Raw genomic sequence first — 14,793 nt, 5'->3', positions numbered from 1 at the left:
GGCAGGGTGGCAAATCCAGGGTAAAAATCAAAATGGGCCACTTTTCAACATAATTGTATAAGGGCTAAGAGTGTTGTAAAAGCAAGCCTGAAGGCTTTGTGTGTCAATGCATGGAGCATTCGTAACAAGGTGGATGAATTAAAAGTGCAGATTGTTATTAATAAATATGATATATTTGGGATCACAGAGACATGGCTCCAGGGTGACCAAGGATGGGAGCTCAACATTCAGGGATATTCAATATTCAGGAGGGATAGACATGAAAGAAAAGGAGGTAGGGTAGCATTGCTGGTTAGAGAGGAGATTAACACAATAGAAAGGAAGGACATTAGCCGGGAGGATGTGGAATCGATATGTGTAGAGCTGCATAACACTAAGGGGCAGAAAACGCTGGTGGAAGTTGTGTATGGGCCACCTAACAGTAGTAGTGAGGTTGGGGATAGCATTAAACAGGAAGTTAGAAATGCATGCAATAAAGGAACAGCAATTATAATGGGTGACCTCAATCTACATATAGATTGGGTGAACCAAATTGGTAAGGATGCTGAGGAAGAGGATTTCTTGGAATGTATGTGGGATGGTTTTCTGAACCAACATATCGAGGAAACAACTAGACAGCACGCTATTTTAGACTGGGTATTGAGCAATGAGGAAGGGTTAATTAGCAATCTTGTCGTGAGAGGCCCGTTGGGTAAGAGTGTCCATAATATGGTGGAATTCTTCATTAAGATGGAGAGTGACATAGTTAATTCAGAAACAAAGGTTCTGAACTTAAAGAAGGGTAACTTTGAAGGTATGAGACGTGAATTAGCTAAGATAGACTGGCAAATGACACTTAAAGGGTTGACGGTGGATATGCAATGGCAAGCATTTAAAGGTTGCATGGATGAACTACGATTTTTCATCCCAGTTTGGCAAAAGAACAAATCAGGGAAGGTAGTGCACCCGTGGCTGACAAGGGAAATTAGGGATAGTATCAATTCCAAAGAAGAAGCATACAAATTAGCCAGAGAAAGTGGCTCACATGAGGACTGGGAAAAATTCAGAGTCCAGCAGAGAAGGACAAAGGGCTTAATTAGGAAAGGGAAAAAAGATTATGAGAGAAAACTGGCATGGAACATAAAAACTGACTGTAAAAGCTTTTATAGATATGTGAAAAGAAAAAGATTGGTTAAGACAAATGTAGGTCCCCTACAGACAGAAAAAGGTGAATTGATTATGGGGAGCAAGGATATGGCAGACCGATTGAAAAGCTACTTTGGTTCTGTCTTCACTAAGGAAAACATAAATAATCTTCCGGAAATAGTAGGGGACAGAGGGTCCAGTGAGATGGAGGAACTGAGGGAAATACATGTTAGTAGGGAAGTGGTGTTAGGTAAATTGAAGGGATTAAAGGCAGATAAATCCCCAGGGCCAGATGGTCTGCATCCTAGAGTGCTTAAAGAAGTAGCCCAAGAAATAGTGGATGCATTAGTGATAATTTGATAGTTCCTGAGGATTGGAGGGTGGCTAATGTAACCCTACTTTTTAAAAAAGCAGGGAGAGAAAAACAGGGGAATTATAAACCGGTTAGCCTAACATTGGTGGTGGGGAAAATGCTAGAGTCAGTTATCAAAGATGTGATAACAGTACATTTGGAAAGCGGTGAAATCATCGTACAAAGTCAGCATGGATTTGTGAAAGGAAAATCATGTCTGACGAATCTCATAGAATTTTTTGAGGATGTAACTAGTAGAGTGGATAGGGGAGAACCAGTGGATGTGGTATATTTGGATTTTCAAAAGGCTTTTGACAAGGTCCCATACAGGAGATTAGTGTGCAAACTTAAAGCACACGGAATTGGGGGTAAGGTATTGATGTGGATACAGAATTGGTTGGCAGACAGGAAGCAAAGAGCGGGAATAAACGGGACCCTTTCAGAATGGCAAGCAGTGACTAGTGGGGTACCGCAAGGCTCAGTGCTGGAACCCTGACGAAGGGTCTTGGCTTGAAACGTCGACTGCACCTCTTCCTACAGATGCTGCCTGGCCTGCTGCGTTCACCAGCAACTTTGATGTGTGTTGCTGGAACCCCAGTTGTTTACAATATATATTAATGACTTGGATGAGGGAATTAAATGCAGCATCTCCAAGTTTGTGGATGACACAAAGCTGGGCGGCAGTGTTAGCTGTGAGGAGGATGCTAGGAGGATGCAGGGTGACTTGGATAGGTTAAGTGAGTGGGCAAATTCATGGCAGATGCAATTTAATGTGGATAAATATGAGGTTATCCACTTTGGTGGCAAAAACAGGAAAACAGATTATTATTTGAATGCAAACAACAGGAATTCTGCAGATGCTGGAAATTCAAGCAACACACATCAAAGTTGCTGGTGAACGCAGCAGGCCAGGCAGCATCTCTAGGAAGAGGTGCAGTTGACGTTTCAGGCCGAGACCCTTATTTGAATGGTGGCCGATTAGGAAAAGGGGAGTTGCAACGAGACTTGGGTGTTATTATACACCAGTCATTGAAAGTGGGCATGCAGGTACAGCAGGCGGTGAAAAAGGCGAATGGTATGCTAGCATTCATAGCAAGAGGATTCGAGTACAGGAGCAGGGAGGTGCTACTGCAGTTGTACAAGGCCTTAGTGAGATCACACCTGGAATATTGTGTGCAGTTTTGGTCCCCTAATCTGAAGAAAGACATCCTTGCCATAGAGGGAGTACAAAGAAGGTTCACCAGATTGATTCCTGGGATGGAAGGACTTTCAGATGATGAAGGACTGGATCGACTAGGCTTATATTCGTTGGAATTTAGAAGATTGAGGGGGGATCTTATTGAAACGTATAAAATCCTAAAGGGATTGGACAGGCTAGATGCAGGAAGATTGTTCCCGATGCTGAGGAAGTCCAGAACGAGGGGTCACAGTTTGAGGATAAAGGGGAAGCCTTTTAGGACTGAGATTAGGAAAAACTTCTTCACACGGAGAGTGGTGAATCTGTGGAATTCTCTGCTACAGGTAACAGTTGAGGCCAGTTCATTGGCTATATTTAAGAGGGAGTTAGATATGGCCCTTGTGGCTAAAGGAATCATGGGATATGGAGGGAAGGCTGGTACAGGGTTCAGAGTTGGATGATCAGCCATGATCATACTGAGTGGTGGTGCAGGCTCGAAGGGCCGAATGGCCTACTCCTGCACCTATATTCTATGTTTCTAAAATCAAGCAAGTTAGGTGACAACAGGGCTTTGCTTCCAGATGAGCTCAATGCCTTCTAGGCTCACTTTGACCTCCAAAACACGAAAAAAACAATCATAGACTCCCACAGCTCTGACAATCCTGTGATTTCAGGATCAAAGCAGAAGTGCAAGTATCCTTTCAGAGGGTGAATCCATGGAAAACATCTGGCCCAGGTGGGGTATATGACCAAATATTAAAGACCTGTGCTAATCAACTGGCTGGAGTATTCACTGAGATTTTAAACTCCTCACTTTGGCAGTCTAAAGTAGCCACCTGCATTAAGCTGGCTTCACTTATAACAGTGCCTCACAAGAATGCTATAATCTGCCTCAATGACCAGTAGCACTTGGTTATGAAGTTTTTGAGAGGTTAACCAGGAAGCATATTAACTCCTGCCTGAGAATTTATTTCACTCCGCTCTAATTTGCCTAACGGAACGACAGGTCCACAGCAGATGCCATCTCATTGGCTCGTCCTTCAGCTCTAGAACATCTGGACAGCAAAGATGCACACATCTGTATGTTCTTTATCAAACATAGCTCAGTGTTTAATACTACCATCCCTTTAAAAGTAATCAATTAACTTCAAGACCTTGGCCTCAATTTGTCCTTGTGCAATTGAATCCTTGATTCCCTAACTTGCCAATCCGAATTAACTGGGGTTTACAATATTCCCTCCACAAAGATTCAAAGTGTGTATGTAGTTTAAACCCTGATATTTGTCTTCCCACAGACAGCGGCAAAAAGAAAGGAACACCATAGAACCTGGTCAAAGAAAACACCATACACCCAATGCACATATAATGCACTGGTTAGGATTTTTACTGCGATGCTGTAGATATTTCATTTTAGCCATTCTGTAGGGGCAGTCTGTTCTGCTTTCAGCTTGCTTGGGTTTGAGTTGAGATACGATGCTTGTTATTCAACTTAGGAATGTGCTGTCAGCCAATCAGGATGGTAGAATTGGGGGGCGGGGAGAGGTCTTTGTTGTCCAGATCTGGGAGAAGACACAAAAAAAGATGGCTGAGGATGCCACTTCTGTTGCACAAGGTGCTTTGTGCTGATGAATGGCTTCGAGGAGGGAGGACCAATACTCCTGCAGGAGACCCACTTGTTTGAAGTGGATTTCAAATAACAGGTGATGTGTGTTTTCATGCAGACTGAGAGTCCAGTGCATGAGCGACCGACAAGTTCAAGATGAGATCCAACTTAAGTACACATTTGACTGTTCAAGAGTAATGGGTGTAGGTGCCAAGTTCCAAGTCCCAGGGTACGGGATATCTCGGATCAGGTCCAGAATATTCTGAAGGGGGAGGGTGAGCAGCCAGTTGTCTTGGTACATGTTGGTACCAATGACATAGATAGGTCAAAGGAGGAGGCCCTGAAGAGAGATTTCTGGGAGTTAGGAAGGAAGCTGAGAAGCAGGACCTCCAGGGTAGTAATCTCGGGATTGCTACCTGTGCCACGTGCTAGAGAGGGCAAGAATAGTAGGATCAGGCAGATGAATGCGTGGCTGAGGGACTGGTGTAGGGGGCAGGACTTCAGATTCTTGGATAATTGGGATCTCTTCTTGGGGAAGTATGACCTGTTCAAAAAGGACAGGTTACACCTGAACCCGAAGGGGACCAATATCCTGGCGGGAAAGTTTAATAGACCTGTTAGGGAGGGTTTAAACTAATTTGGCAGGGGGATGGGAATCGGAATGATCGAGCGGAGGAAGGGGAAAACAGAAATAGATCTAAGATAGTGAACAGTAAAGATGTCAGGAAAGACAGGCAGGTGATGGGGGAAATGTGTAGCCATTGGGATGAGTTGCAGTGCAATAAAGTTGCAGTGAAATCAAAGCGAAAAGTACCAAATACTGGTCTTAAGGTGTTATATTTAAATGCACGCAGCATAAGGAATAAGGTGGATGATCTTGTCGTACAGCTACAGATTGGCAGGTATGATATTGTGGCCATCACTGAGACCTGGCTAAAGGATGCATGTCTCTGGGAGCTGAATGTCCAAGGATACACGGTGTATCGGAAGGATAGGAAGGTAGGCAGAGGGGGAGGCGTGGCTTTATTGGTAAGAAATGATATTAGATCATTACAAAGGGGTGATATAGGATCGGAACGTGCAGAATCTTTATGGGTTGAGCTAAGAAATCGCAGAGGTAAAAAGACCCTGACGGCAGTTTTTATAGGCCTCCAAACAGCTGCAGTGATGTGGACTACAAATTACAACTGGAAATAGAAAAGGCTTGTCAGAAGGGCAATGTTATGATAATTGTGGGGGATTTTAACATGCGAGTGGATTGGGAAAACCAGGTCGGCACTGGATCTTAAGAGAGAGAATTTGTAGAATGTCTGCGAGATGGCTTTTTAGAACAACTTGTTGTTGAGCCCACGAGGGGATTGGGTATTGTGTAATGAACCGGAGGTGATTAGAGAGATTGAGGTGAAGGAACCCTTAGGAGGCAGTGATCATAACATGATTGAGTTCACTGTGAAATGTGAAAAGGAGAAGCCGAAATCTGATGTGTCGGTATTTCAGTGGAATAAAGGAAATTACAGTGGCATGAGAGAGGAACTGGCCAAAGTTGACTGGAAAGGGACACTGGCGGGAAAGACGGCAGAGCAGCAGTGGCTGGAGTTTATGCGAGAAGTGAGGAAGGTGCAAGACAGGGAAATTCCAAAAAAGAAGATATTTTCGAATGGAAAAAGGATGCAACCGTGGTTGACAAGAGAAGTCAAAGCCAAAGTTAAAGCAAAGGAGAGGGTGTACAAGGAAGCAAAAATTAGTGGGAAGATAGAGGATTGGGAAGTGTTTAAAAGCTTACAAAAGGAAACTAAGAAAGTCATTAAGAGGGAAAAGATTAACTATGAAAGGAAGCTAGCAAATAATATCAAAGAGGATACTAAAAGCTTTTTCAAGTATATAAAGAGTAAAAGACAGGTGAGAGTAGATATAGGACCGATAGAAAATGATGCTGGAGAAATTGTAATGGGAGATAAGGAGATGGCAGAGGAATTATAATGAGTATTTTGCATCAGTCTTCACTGAGGAAGACATCAGCAGTATACCGGACACCCAAGGGTGGCAGGGAAGAGAAGAGTGCGCAGTCACAATTACGACAGAGAAAGTACTCAGGAAGCTGGATAGTCTAAAGGTAGATAAATCTCCCGGACCAGATGGAATGCACCCGCGTGTTCTGACGGAAGTAGCTGTGGAGATTGCGGAGGCATTAGCGATGATCTTTCAAAAGTCGATAGATTCTGGCATGGTTCCATTGGACTGGAAGATTGTAAATGTCACTCTGCTATTTAAGAAGGGGGCAAGGAAGCAAAAAGGAAATTATAGACCTGTTAGCTTGACGTTGGTGGTTGGGAAGTTGTTGGAGTCGATTGTCAAGGATGAGGTTACAGAGTACCTGGAGGTATATGACAAGATATGCAGAACTCAGCATGGATTCCATAAAAGAAAATCCTGCCTGACAAACCTATTACAATTTTTTGAGGAAATTACAAGTAGGCTAGACAAGGGAGATGTAGTAGATGTTGTATATTTGGGTTTTCAGAAGGCCTTTGACAAGGTGTCACACATGAGGCTACTTTAACAAGATAAGAGCCCACGGAATTATGGGAAAGTTACATACGTGGATAGAGCGTTGGCTGATTGGCAGGAAACAGAGAGTGGGAATAAAGGGATCCTATTCTGGTTGGCTGCCGGTTACCAGTGGTGTTGCACAGGGGTCCGTGTTGGGGCCGCTTCTTTTTACATTGTACATCAACAATTTGGATTATGGAATAGATGGCTTTGTGGCTAAGTTTGCTGATAATATGAAGATAGGTGGAGAGGCCGGTAGTGCTGAGGAAACGGAGAGTCTGCAGAGAGACTTGGATAGATTGGAAGAATGGGCAAAGAAATGGCAAATGAAATACAATGTTGGAAAGTGTATGGTTATGCACTTTGGCAGAAGAAATAAACGGGCAGACTATTATTTAAATGAGGAAAGAATTCAAAGTTCTGAGATGCAACGGGACTTGGGAGCCCTCATACAGGATACCCTTAAGGTTAACCTCCAGGATGAGTCGGTGGTGAAGAAGGCAAATGCAATGTTGGCATTCATTTCTAGAGGAACAGAGCATAGGAGCAGGGATGCGATGTTGAGGCACTATAAGGCGCTGGTGAGACCTCACTTGGAGTACTGTGGGCAGTTTTGGTCTCCTTATTTAAGAAAGGATTTGCTGACGTTGGAGAGGGTACAGAGAAGATTCATAGAACATAGGACATAGAATAGTACAGCACAGTACAGGCCCTTCGGCCCACCTTAGATTCCTCCATATACCTGTCTAGTAGTCTCTTAAACTTCACTAGTGTATCTGCCTCCACCACTGACTCAGGCAGTGCATTCCACACACCAACCACTTCTGAGTAAAAAACCTTCCTCTAATATCCCCCTTGAACTTCCCACCCCTTACCTTAAAGCCATGTCCTCTTGTATTGAGCAGTGGTGCCCTGGGGAAGAGGCGCTGGCTATGCACTCTATCTATTCCTCTTATTATCTTGTACACCTCTATCATGTCTCCTCTCATCTTCCTTCTCTCCAAAGAGTAAAGCCCTAGCTCCCTTAATCTCTGATCATAATGCATACTTTCTAAAACAGGCAGCATCCTGGCAAATCTCCACTGTACCCCTTCCAATGCTTCCACATCCTTCCTATAGTGAGGTGACCAGAACTGGACACAATACTCCAAGTGTGGCCTAACCAGAGTTTTACAGAGCTGCATCATTACATCGCGACTCTTAAACTCTATCCCTCAACTTAAGAAAGCTTATGGGGTGTTAGCTTTCATAACTACCCTATCCACCTGTGAGGCAACTTTCAGGGATCTGTGGACATGTACTCCGAGATCCCTCTGCTCCTCCACACTACCAAGTATCCTGCCATTTACTTTGTACTCTGCCTTGGAGTTTGTCCTTCCAAAGTGTACCACCTCACACTTCTCCGGGTTGAATTCCGTCTGCCACTTCTCAGCCTACTTCTGCATCCTATCAATGTCTCTCTGCAATCTTTGACAATCTTCTACACTATCTACAACACCACCAACCTTTGTGTCGTCTGCAAACTTGTCAACCCACCCTTCTACCCCCACATCCAGGTCGTTAATAAAAATCACGAAAAGTAGAGGTCCCAGAACAGATCCTTGTGGGACACCACTAGTCACAATCCTCCAATCTGAATGTACTCCCTCCACCACCACCCTCTGCCTTCTGCAGGCAAGCCATTCTGAATCCACCTGGCCAAAGTTCCCTGCATCCCATGCCTTCTAACTTTCTGAATAAGCCTACCGTGTGGAACCTTGTCAAATGCCTTACTAAAATCCATATAGATCACATCCACTGCACTACCCTCATCTATATGCCTGGTAACCTCCTCAAAGAACTCTATCAGGCTTGTTAGACACGATCTGCCCTTCACAAAGCCATGCTGACTGTCCCTGATCAGACCATGATTCTCTAAATGCCTATAGATCTTATCTCTAAGAATCTTTTCCAACAGCTTTCCCACCACAGACGTAAGGCTCACCGGTCTATAATTACCCGGACTATCCCTACTACCTTTTCTGAACAAGGGAACAACATTCGCTTCCCTCCAATCCTCTGGTACCATTCCCGTGGACAACGAGGACATAAAGGTCCTAGCCAGAGGCTCAGCAATCTCTTCTCTCGCCTCGTGGAGCAGCCTGGGGAATATTCCATCAGGCCCCAGGGACTTATCTGTCCTCATGTATTTTAACAACTCCAACACCTCCTCTCCCTTAATATCAACATGCTCCAGAACATCAACCTCACTCATATTGTCCTCATCATCATCAATTTCCCTCTCATTGGTGAATACCGAACAGAAGTATTCATTGAGGACCTCGCTCACTTCCACAGCCTCCAGGCACATCTTCCCACCTTTATCTCTAATCGGTCCTACCTTCACTCCTGTCATCCTTTTTTTCTTCACATAATTGAAGAATGCCTTGGGGTTTTCCTTTACCCTACTCGCTAGAATGATTCTGGGAATGAGAGGGTTAACATATGAGGAACGTTTGTCTGCTCTTGGATTGTATTCCTTGGAGTTTAGAAGAATGAGGGGAGACCTCTTAGAAACATTTCGAATGTTGAAAGGCATGGACAGAGTGGATGTGGCAAAGTTGTTTCCCATGGTGGGGCGAGTCTAGTACGAGAGGGCATGGCTTAAGGATTGAAGGGCGCCCATTCAGAAGAGAAATGCGAAGAAATTTTTTTAGTCAGAGGGTGGTGATCTATGGAATTTGTTGCCACGGGCAGCAGTGGAGGCCAAGTCACTGGGTGTATTTAAGGCAGAGATTGATAGGTATCTGAGTAGCCAGGGCATCAAAGGTTATGGTGAGAAGGCAGGGGACTGGGACTAAATGGGAGAATGGATCCCCTCATGATAAAATGGCGGAGCAGACTCGAAGGGCCGAATGACTTCTGCTCCTTTGTCTTATGGTCTTATGGTGTTTTTGTTTTTTTTCTTTCTTTTATTTAATAGCTGTTTGCTTAAATTAACATTCTGAAATGTACTTCTTTACAATTGTATGTAGAGTATGATCTGTTATTTCTTGCTGGGGGTAGTAAATCACACAGCATTCACACAAACCAGGGTTTGGTGGGTGAGACAGCCCAAACTCACGGATTTTGCGGAACAAAGTTGTATACACTCTAGACGTACGAAGCCGGAGAAAGGTGGGTTTATCACCACAGAATCCAGTGGCTGTTAGCAAGGGGCTAACGAGTTGGTTTTCTAGAGACGCCCAGAGGAAAAGGGGGTTTCATGTGAAAAAAGAACAAATCACACAAATGGCAGAAAAGCAAATAACACAGAATATTAAATAAAACACAGCACAGCCTCCAAGCAATCTGAGAATGTTCCGTTGAATTTTGCACGACCTGAGAATGTTCCGTTCAGTCTGGCACAATCTGGGAACGTTCCCTTCACTTTGGTACAACCTGGGAATGTTCCGTTCAGTCTGGTACAACCTGGGAACGTTCTGTTCAGTTTAGCACTGTGTCATTTGTTGACTGCAGGCCACAGAGTCGCTTCGCGTCCAGCCCCCTGCTCTAGTCGCTTCGTGTTTAGCCCCCTGCTCTATTCGCTTCATGTCTAGCCCCCTGCTCTATTCGCTTCGTGTCTCACCCCTGCTCTAGTCGCTCCATGCCTAGACCCTGCTCTAGGCGCTTCATGTCTCACCCCCTGCTCCAGTCGCTTCGCGTCCAGCCCCCTGCTCTAGTCGCTTCGTGTTTAGCCCCCTGCTCTATTCGCTTCGTGTCTAGCCCCCTGCTCTATTCGCTTCGTGTCTCACCCCTGCTCTAGTCGCTCCATGCCTAGACCCTGCTCTAGGCGCTTCATGTCTCACCCCCTGCTCCAGTCGCTTCGCGTCCAGCCCCCTGCTCCAGTCGCTTCGTGTCCAGCCCCCTGCTCCAGTCGCTTCGCGTCCAGCCCCCTGCTCCAGTCGCTTCGCGTCCAGCCCCCTGCTCTAGTCGCTTCGTGTTTAGCCCCTGCTCTAGTCGCTCCATGCCTAGACCCTGCTCTAGGCGCTTCATGTCTCACCCCCTGCTCCAGTCGCTTCGCGTCCAGCCCCCTGCTCCAGTCGCTTCGCGTCCAGCCCCCTGCTCTAGTCGCTTTGTGTCTCGCCCCCTGCTCTAGTCGCTTCGTGTCTCGCCCCCTGCTCTAATAGCTTCGTGTCTAGCCCCCGCTCTAGTCGCTTCGTGTCCAGCCCCCTGCTCTAGTAGCTTCGTGTCTCACCCCCGCTCTAGTCGCTTCGTGTCCAGTCCCCTGCTCCAGTTGCTTCGTGTCCAGCTCCCTGCTCCAGTAGCTTCGTGTCCAGTCCCCTGCTCCAGTTGCTTCGTGTCCAGCCCCCTGCTCTAGTTGCTTCGTGTCCAGCCCCCTGCTCCAGTAGCTTCGTGTCCAGCCCCCTGCTCTAGTCGCTTCGTGTCCAGCCCCCTGCTCCAGTCGCTTTGTGTCTAGCCCCCTGCTCCAGTCGCTTCGTGTCTAGCCCCCTGCTCTAGTCGCTTCGTGTCTAGCCCCCTGCTCCAGTCGCTTCGTGTCTAGCCCCCTGCTCTAGTCGCTTTGTGTCTAGCCCCCTGCTTCAGTAGCTTCATGTCCAGCCCCCTGCTCTAGTCGCTTCGCGTCCAGCCCCCTGCTCCAGTAGCTTCGTGTCCAGCCCCCTGCTCTAGTCGCTTCGTCTCGCCCCCTGCTCTAGTCACTTCATGCCTAGTCCCCTGCTCCAGTCACTTCGTGTCCAGCCCCCTGCTCTAGTAGCTTCATGTCTAGCCCCCTGCTCCAGTCGCTTCATGTCTAGCCCCCTGCTCTAGTCGCTTCGTGTCTCGCCCCCGCTCTAGTAGCTCCGTGTCCAGCCCCCTGCTCCAGTTGCTTCGTGTCCAGCCTCTGCTCTAGTCGCTTCGTGTCTCAGCCTCTGCTTTAGTCGCTTCGTGCCTCGCCCCCTGCTCTGGTAGCTTCGTGTCTAGCCCCCTGCTCCAGTTGCTTCATGCCTAGCCCCCTGCTCCAGTCGCTTCGTGTCCAGCCCCCTGCTCTAGTCGCTTCATGTCCAGCCCCCTGCTCCAGTCGCTTCGTGTCCAGCCCCTGCACTAGTCGCTTCGTGTCTCGCCCCCTACTCTAGTAGCTTCATGCTCTATTTGCTTTACACTGGGGCTGTGACAAAGCACAGCTCCAATGTCACATTCAAGTTTACTGACAACACCGCTGTTGTAGGCCGGATCAATGGTGGTGACCTATCAGTATGTTGGAGAAATTGAAAATATGTTGGAGTGCTGCCACAACAACGACCTTTTACATCAGTGTCAGCAAGACCAAGGAGCTGATTATTGACTTCAGGAGGAGGAAACCAGAGGTTCATGAGCCAGTCGTCATCGGAGGATCAGAGGTGGAGAGGGTCGGCAACTTTAAATTCCTCCGTGTTATCATTTCAAAGTATCTGTCCTGGGCTCAGCACGCAAGTACAATTACGAAGAAAGCACAGCAGCGTCTTTACTTCCTTAGGAATTTGCAAAGATTCAGTATGACATCTAAAACTTCGACAAACTTCTGTAGATGTGTAGTGGAGAGTACATTAACTGGCTGCATCACAGCCTGTAATGGAAACACCAATGCCTACAAAAAGTAGTGGATACAGCCCAGTTGTTACAGGAAAAGCCCTCCCCTCCATTGAGTTCATCTGCTCAGAATGTTGTTGCAGGAAAGCAGCATCCATCATCAGGGACTCCCACAACCCAGGCCATGCTCTCTTCTCACTGTTCCCATCAGGAAGGAGGTACAGGAGCCTCAGGACTCTCACCACCAGGTTCAGGAACAGTTATTACCCCTCAACCATTAGACTCTTCAACCAAAAGGGATCATTTCACTCAACTTCACTTGCCCCATCTTTGAAATGTTCCTACAACCTCTGGACTCACTTTCAAGGACTCTTCATCTCATGTTCTCAATATTTATTGCTTATTTATGTATTTTTTTTTATATTTGCACAGTTTGTTGTCTTTTGCACTCTGGTTGTCTGCCCAGCTGATGGGGTCATTCATTAGGGTACTGGATCTATAGAGTATGCCTGTGAGAAAACAAACTTTGCAGTTGTATATGGTGCAATATATGTACTTCGAAAATAAGTTTATTTTGAAAATTGTTGTTTAGTTAAACATTTAATTACTAGTATAATTCGCTTGACATAATATCATGTGTCAAAAGGCCTATTCCTATGTTGTACTGTTATATGCTCTATGAACTAAAATCAATGGACATAATACTGATCCTTGGAGAATTCCACAGTAGACCCCCATCCTTTTTCGTCCAAAACAAACTTTCAACTCTATTGTTCTCTGTTACTTAGACAATTTTGTAGCTACAAACAAGAAAAAAATCTGCAGGTGCTGGAAATCCAAGAAAAACACACAAAATGCTGGGGGAACTCAGCAGGCCAGGCAGCTTCTATGGAAAAGAGTACAGTTGTCGTTTTGGGCCAAGGCCCTCTGTCCTTCAGAGTCTCGGTCTGAAACATTGACTGTACTCTTTTCCATAGATGCTACTTGGCCTTCTGAGTTCCTCTAGCATTTCGTGTTTGCTGCTTTTCCAAATGCTTTTGATGGTTTGCCACATGCCAGTTGAGACTATTCCCACTGAGAGCTACATAGTTCCCATTTTAACAAATGATGCTTGGTGTAGGGCATTATAATGCTACTTGTAGTGCACAACATTGCCTTTGTCGTATTGGCGGGGGGGGGCGTTGGAATTAACACTACATGCACACCATGCTTAGGATACCGGTAAAATCCAACTTCTGGGCTTAAACTGATCTCAGACACTAAACCCTGCTTCATAACGGGAGGTCGTTTCTGCCTGTGGCCACCAAACTTGCAGCTCCTCCCGTGGAGGGTCAGACACCCTGAGCCAATAGACTGGTCCTGGACTTTTTTCCATCTGGCATAGTTTGCATTTTGTTGTCTGATTGTTTGTGGTTTTTGTATTGCTATATTTATACTCTATTCTTGGTTGGTGCGGCTGTAACAAAACCCAATTTCCCTCAGGATCAATAAGGTATATCTATCTATCTATAATGTTTGCAGCTTTGAATGAGCCTGTTTGCTGATACACTGCAAAATTATTACAGTTATGTCAATTGCAAAACAATATAGATTTGAAACTATGTTCCATTCAATTGTATTAAAATTATACTTTATTTTGTTTACCTTTCACATCTTCATCTTCAATGGTTGTGTTGGTGCTTTCTGAGGATTCCTACGAGGAAAACACATGCAGATACACAGTGATTATGTGCATACAGGTACTGAAGAATTGATTCAAACAGTGCAACACAACACTAAGAACACAGATGCAAAGAGGAAGTAAGATGGAAGAAATATTTAACAATTTCATCAGTAGCCCACCAGCTCTGTTATATCAGAAGTTGTTATTCAAATGCACTCCTTATTCTATTCTGTACTCACCTATTCAAACCTCTGATGCCCTTTTCTGGCTTAATGCTGCCAATGACCTGGTCACTCACATTCCATGCTAGTTAACCTTCCTAGAATCTGTGAGTCAACCATTCCTTTTAAAATATTCAATGTTATTTTCAAAATCCTCCCATTCCCTTCTCTATAATCTCCTTTTGTACGAAAACCAAAGATATCCATGATCATCCAATCTTGTCTCTTCAATGCAGCTTGAAAATTCTATGTTGCTTCTCTCCTTTAATTCTCCCTTTAAACTTTACATGGTCATCTCCCTAATAACATGATGCAGCTCTGTGGTTTAGTATGAGCTGTTAATTTATAATGACCCTGTGAATCTCCTCAAAGTCAATACCAATTGATATTGTTCAAATCTTTGGGCTTAGCCAGAATGCAACTGCTTTACATGCAGCAGGCCAGCCTTCAAATTACTTTGTTTTCACTTTTCTCACTTGATTGATTCAATAGGCAGCTACCCCGACAAACAAGATTTGGCAAATAACATTGGGTTGTTATGATACAGACTACTATTTATACTAGGTAAATGTATTTGAA

At 45.3% G+C, this 14,793-nt stretch overlaps 1 protein-coding gene across 14 annotated transcripts in view; it reads right to left on the bottom strand.

The window, feature by feature from the left end:
• LOC140195219 (calcium/calmodulin-dependent protein kinase type II delta chain) overlaps positions 1-14,793 on the bottom strand; it is a 580,639-nt gene that overhangs the window by 48,356 nt on the left and 517,490 nt on the right. For all 14 annotated transcript variants that reach the window (XM_072253184.1, XM_072253187.1, XM_072253189.1 and 11 more), the window contains one exon: positions 13,975-14,023. In XM_072253184.1, coding sequence (XP_072109285.1) covers positions 13,975-14,023 — 49 coding nt within the window. The remainder of the gene's footprint in view (positions 1-13,974; positions 14,024-14,793) is intronic.

This window comes from Mobula birostris, chromosome 3 (genome assembly GCF_030028105.1).
Source record: "Mobula birostris isolate sMobBir1 chromosome 3, sMobBir1.hap1, whole genome shotgun sequence".
Taxonomy (NCBI): domain Eukaryota; kingdom Metazoa; phylum Chordata; class Chondrichthyes; order Myliobatiformes; family Myliobatidae; genus Mobula; species Mobula birostris.
Note: the sequence above shows the minus strand (reverse complement) of the source record. Positions and strands in the feature narration are given on the sequence as shown.